This window comes from Saccopteryx leptura, chromosome 1 (assembly GCF_036850995.1).
Source record: "Saccopteryx leptura isolate mSacLep1 chromosome 1, mSacLep1_pri_phased_curated, whole genome shotgun sequence".
NCBI classification, from domain to species: Eukaryota; Metazoa; Chordata; class Mammalia; order Chiroptera; family Emballonuridae; genus Saccopteryx; species Saccopteryx leptura.
The window spans coordinates 85,780,378-85,786,877 of NC_089503.1; the positions used below are offsets into that span (position 1 = coordinate 85,780,378).

At 40.6% G+C, this 6,500-nt stretch overlaps 1 protein-coding gene across 2 annotated transcripts in view; it reads left to right on the forward strand.

The window, feature by feature from the left end:
• Positions 1–1,578, forward strand: part of CNTN5 (contactin 5) — a 1,309,320-nt gene extending 1,307,742 nt beyond the window's left edge. For both annotated transcript variants that reach the window (XM_066360732.1, XM_066360733.1), the window contains one exon: positions 873–1,578. In XM_066360732.1, the coding sequence (XP_066216829.1) occupies positions 873–976 (104 nt within the window). In that variant the 3' untranslated portion in view covers positions 977–1,578. The remainder of the gene's footprint in view (positions 1–872) is intronic.
• The last annotated feature ends 4,922 nt before the right edge of the window (positions 1,579–6,500 follow it).

A 6,500-nucleotide genomic window follows, 5' to 3' on the forward strand; every position in this document is an offset into this window, starting at 1 on the left:
CCTCCTCTGCAACAGGAGGGTATCTAATAGTACTTACTACATAAGAATATTTTAAGGATAAAATAAGATAATATGTATAAAGGAGTTAGTACAATGCATGGCATGTAGTAAGCATTCATTAAATATAAAATATGATGATGATACTTCAGAAGGCTTTTGGCTTGAAGGACCATTCCTGAAGTTATATCTAAGAGTAGCACTGAGTTTGTGATTATGTAGAACTATTAAATCTACTTCAAACTAATCAATTCAGTCAGTTCAATTAAACAACCACCTTATATATTAACTGCATACAGTGTTTTAGAAGACGGAAGAACTTCTGGTTGTAAGAGTGATGAATGATAGCTCTCCTTTGCTAACTTTGGTATTAGAATATAGAATTTAAGCTTACTCAACTGAAACATCAAAGCAATCATGGACCTTTAAATAAACTAAATAATATATTATTACTAAATTGAAAAATTGGCTGAAATAATTAAATTGTAAATTCTTATTGCCACAGACATTTGTAAGTTATTTTTGTTCCATGCCTTCACTATGCACAATAGAAGTTCTTTTCTTTTTCATACTTGTAATGTGGGATCTTTTCCATCAGTGCATCATTGGTGAAACTTACACTGATTCTTCTAGTTAGATGTGTTTGTTAGGCATGACACTGCCTTTTCAACACAGTATTCTATCTATATTCCTGCCCTCTATAAAACATTTGGGAAACCCAGACAATATTTTGTTTCATAAATACTAGAAATATTCTCACCAGAAACAGGACCAATGTTGCACTCATTAGTCTTACACATCTAGAAACAACTTTTTCATAGCTCAAGTAAAACAAGAATAATTTGCTTCATTTACTACTTCTCTTTTTTTCACAGGTGGAAAAATCACTAGTGCTCAGACAACCCTCCACACTCTCTCCACATCTTCATCATCAGTAACATTGTTCTTGGCATTGATGGTGTCTTCAACTTCTTGGTGAAAACTGCAGACTTAATTTGCTTTTCTATGTCTTACCTTGACAATAGCGGTGAATAGTGTAGTGTAAGTGGAGACCCAGGACACTGAAATAAGCTTTAAAACTTGGGACGACACACGGTGCACTTATAGGAGGTTGGGGGAAATGGACTTATCCATCAGGTTTTTCTTTGGTTTTTATCAGTGGAAAGGACAGCTCTTAGTCCAATAAAAAATATGCAGGTTGTATGAAATGTTTTTTTAAGCAAAGGTAATTTCTGTCAAATGTACTGTTTGCTTTTTTAATATGTTGGAATTTGATTTTATATCTGATGACCCTAAGCATGTGCCATCCATTTGTTAAGTGGTTTCTAGCAGGTCCATTGCAAACACAAAAAATGAGAATGAAAATTTGATTAAGACTCTGAATCTACTGTATTTTGTTTTCCCTTTAACTGATATTTCAATTGACAAAATGGCAGGAGATAGGAAAAATACTACAGTTGTGTGGTCCATTATAGGATAAGTACACAAAAATTTTCTCAAAAGATATTGTATAATTGCATAGCGAAATAGCAAACTTTGTCAATATGCTATTCTATATGCATCCCTAGAACAAGTTATTAGGGGAGGGAATAAGCCATTTATATTAGTACAAGATAAATATAAAGTAAATCCAAATGAATTTAAATGATATTGTTTTTCATCAAGTACTATGTTGTCTAGCTACAAATATAGTAAATGTTTATTTTTAATAACAAGATAGTTTAAGGTCACAAAAAATGATTACTAAAATCTGTAGACACTGACTTGCTGCAAAGGGTGCTAACTTGTAAGTGAAATAAATACAAACACAGTTTCTCATTTCCCCACCTACTGCTAAAATAGATGTTCAGTTAAGACCAAGGATTTCTTTTCATTGAAAATAATTTTAAGAACAATAAAAAATTGTGCAAATAATTATGCATACATACAATCTGTAAATTAAAGTAGTTCAAGCATAACAAATAAATTTTGATATTTTAAAACATTTCTATGAATTATATATCACTTATAAAATCTTACCAACAGTTAAAATAAATATATATCTAGGATAAATTGATTTTTTTTAATTAAATTTTGGAAACATGGCCTCAGTACAAGGTGAGTCTGATTTGCTAATTTGAGGAATCAACCTGGACCTAATTGATCCCAGATCATGGTTAGAAAGTGAGGTAAAGTTTTCTATTTAGTGATATCTTATCTCATGATAACCAACATGAGAACTTGCCAGAGATGGCATCGCACCCAAGAAGATGCCTCTAGGGACAGTTTTTGAAAAGTCATATGCCAAAAAACTGCCTGGATATTAAAACAGGTGATTCTAACATGAGAACAAAAAACAATTTCTTTTATAAAATCTAAAGCTGTCAATTCTATTTGCATCTTTATCAGCAAAACAAATGGAGCAATATTGAGTTCAAATTGGTGGCTCTAACATCCTAAAAGATTACTTTAGAAGTCACAGTACAACTATTTATGTTACTTACTCTTCTCTTTTGAGAAAATTGTGTCCAAGACACCCCTAAACAAACAATAAGTAATTTAAAGACTATTATAGTTAACAGAGTATTATCGTAAAGTACTATAGGTGGTGAATATTGATATCAGTGAATAACAACGACCATGTGGCCTTCCTTGAGCACCTCCTTTGTAATGGGAGAGGTGCTTGCAGATAAAGGGATGCTAACTATTTAGCAGATAAAATATGAGCTTTTCTGAGTGTGATACAGCCTCGCAGGAGCAAAATACGCATTGGAAAAAAAATGCAGCAAGAATATTAATGAATGGCCAATAATGTTTATTTCATATTTGATTGATCAAACTATTTTCTTTATTTTTCATGGTGTTTTATACAAGACTCAGTGAAGGACTTTAAGAATCAAGTTATTACTGGAACTCATAAAAAGCCCTCCTGAAAATATAATGTCAACATATAGCAAACCCAAATTAACCAATATTCTCAGCTAACTGAAGGATGGTACATATCTGACAGAATATTAAAATATAGAGTGTCCAAGGTTTTATTCTTACAAGAATCAAAGATATGGGATGTTTTGACTTGACATGCACAGAATATGTATTTTGCATCATAAACCTACTTTTAAAAATAGGTTTGAAATGTTTATGTACTTCTATATTGCGTACTTGTTACTTTGAAGAAAACAAAACAGCATTCTTTATCAAGGCACATTATTTTACAGCTGCGATACTGAGTGAGCTTTTTTCTGGATGGGATAATAACCACACAGTCTTAAATCACTAAAGAGACTGTATTTTTGTATAATGTCAATTGAACTATGAAAAAAAAAAAAAACACTCCTCGTAATTAAAAATTTATGAAAGTGAATGTTTTGCATACCCAAATGAAGGTATTGTGGACCCCATGTCAAACCGTTAAATATATTGTATACAGTCTGTATATATGTACTATATATAGGGTATATACCGTGTGGAAGGCACAGTCAGATAATAATTCTGTGTACTGTTCTTGTAACATTAGATCTTTTTAATAAACAATTCTCTTTTTATTGACTTTTATCTTCTCTCCTGTCAACTACATGAATGGCATTGTTTATTTCGCACAAAACACAGTATGCTCATGATTCTGGTAATGTTTTTACACTGAAAATATTATTATCCATAGAGGTCTATGGCAGTTTCAACTTGACAGTTGGAAGCTATATCAAAAAATAAACTAAGCGGCCCTGGCTGGTTGGCTCAGTGATAGAGCGTCGGCCTGGCGTGCAGAAGTCCCGGGTTCGATTCCCGGCCAGGGCACACAGGAGAAGTGCCCATCTGCTTCTCCACCCCCCCTCTCCTTCCTCTCTGTCTCTCTCTTCCCCTCCCGCAGCAAGGCTCCATTGGAGCAAAGATGGCCCGGGCGCTGGGGATGGCTCCTTGGCCTCTGCCCCAGGCGCTAGAGTGGCTCTGGTTGCAACAGAGCGACGCCCCAGAGGGGCAGAGCATCGCCCCCTGGTGGGCAGAGCATCGCCCCCTGGTGGGCATGCCAGGTGGATCCCAGTCGGGCGCATGCAGGAGTCTGTCTGACTGTCTCTCCCCGTTTCCAGCTTCAGAAAAATACAAAAAAAAAACAAAAACAAAAAAAAACAAAAAACTAAGCAAAGAAGAAGTGCAAATGGGATAAATTCATAGTTAGACACAATTTATTTCTCCTCAGGAAGGAGACTTTATTAAATGAGTTATGTAAGGAGTTTGTTAAATGTGTCCTGCTTCTATCAATTTATCCCAGGTACAGTTCTCCTAGATTGTCATTCACTCTTCTGTGCTCCCTTAGCACTGTGTGTATATCTCTGTTAAACCAACAGCCGCAAGATGTTACAATGGCTTATTTATGAATATTTCTCCTCTGCTATCTAGTCTATAAAGTCCTCCAAAGGAGACTATATTATATTCATCTTATGAATTCTTTAACCAGTACCTAGCACATATCAAGTTAGCAATTAAGGGTAGCCTTAAAAGTTTCCTTTAAAACAGACTACCTTGATCTGACTCATCATCCAAATCACATGAGAACCCAAATCTTGGAATTTGAATTCTGTAGGTCACAGACTGGGGCACCTGTATTTTCAAAATCTTCTCAAAAACAAAGTTATAAAACTAATGGAGAGAATTTGGCAATAATTACTAAAATTTTGTAGAGATTTACCTTTGAGCTAGCAATCCTCTGTCTAGGGATCTATTTCTAAGAAAGACTAGCAAAAATATACAATGATATGTGAATATACAAGGCATAGAACTGTGAATATATGCTCACTTTTGTGCAAGAACTGGGAAAAATAGAAACACATATATTTTCTAATATTCTTTACAAGAAATATGAAAGAACAAACTTAAGACTAATAAAAATTGTTACCCACTGAGGAGGGAGAAAATGGGACATGGGAACAAATATGCAAGCAACTTCTTCCTTAATGTGTTTATTTCATAGTTTTGACTTTGGAAATACGTAAATGTTTTACATTAATTTAAACATCAAACAAAAACAAAGCAACCGTCAAAAAATAAGAACAAATGGAAAATAAACTATATCAACTGAAGGTTAATAAGCTAAAGGTTTTTCTGATGGAAGAATTATAACCACATAGATAAGTATTTAGTGTCAGTAAGTTGATAGTACATTTCTAATGGGATATACATATCAAGAACGACACATACACACACACATATCAAAAGTATAAAATTTGCCTGGTCAAGGCACATATGGTAGTTGATGCTTCCAGCTCCTCCCTCCCCACCTTCTCTCTCTGTCATTCTCTCCTCTCTCTCTCCCTCTCTGTCTCTCTCTCTCCCTTTCTCTCTCCTCTCTAAAATGAATAAATAAGAGGGTGACGTCACAGAAATGGCGCCGTGAGCAGCACGTCCGACAGATCTCCCCAAAATCTCAACAAATTTGTCAACTAGAAGCAGAAAAATTTATCCTCAGAGCATCCACACTGAAAGCAGAGGGACTGTTGCCCAGGAGGGAATACGCCTGGGGTGAGTAAACCCACACGTGCAGCTGCCCCCGCCGCGTCCCGGGGAGTGCCGGCAACCACCGGCGTGCTCTGAAAAGCCCGGCGCGCGCGCGCGCCCCGAGCCGCGTCCCAGCGCCCCGAGCCGCATCCCAGCGCCCCGAGCCACGTCCCAGGGAGTGCCGGCAACCACGGGCGTGCTCTGTGCTCTGAGGAGCCACAGGCGCGCCCCATCCACGTCCCAGGGAGTGCCGGTAACCACCGGCGTGCTCTGTGCTCTGAGAAGCCGCGCGCCCGTGCCCCGAGCCGCGTCCCGGGGAGTGCCCGCAACCACCGGCGTGCTCTGAGAAGCCGGGCGCGCGCCCCGACCCACGTCCCAGGGAGTGCTAGCAACCAACGGCGTGCTCTGAGAAGCCGCGCCCCCGCGCGCCCCGGGGAGTGCCAGCAACCACTGGCGTGCTTGGAGAAGCCGCGTGCTCGCGCCCCGAGCCGCATCCCGGGGAGTGCCGGCCACCACCGGCGTGCTCTGGGAAGCTGCGCGCCCGCTCCCCGAGCCGCGTCCAGGGAGTAGCGGCCACCACCGGCGTGCTCTGAGAAGCCGCGCGCGCGCGCCCCGACCCACGTCCCAGGGAGTGCCAGCAACCAACGGCGTGCTCTGAGAAGCCGCGCGCCCGCGCGCCCCGGGGAGTGCCAGCAACCACCGGCGTGCTCGGAGAAGCCGCGTGCTCGCGCCCCGAGCCGCATCCCGGGGAGTAGCGGCCACCACCGGCGTGCTCTGAGAAGCCGCGTGCGCGAGCCCCGCGTCCCCGGGAGTGCCGGCCACCACTGGCGTGTTCTGAGAAGCCGTGCACGCGCGCGCCCCGTGACGCAGTCCAGGAGGGGCGCCAAACCTGTCTTTCCTAGTCAGGAGATTCTCTCCGTGGACGGGGCACCTCACCCAGCCATTCGAGCTAACAATCAAGCGTTGGGGGAGGGGCGCGCAGGCAGCCTGAAATACTCTCTGGAGCACAGCTGCGGATCCAATCACTGAAATTA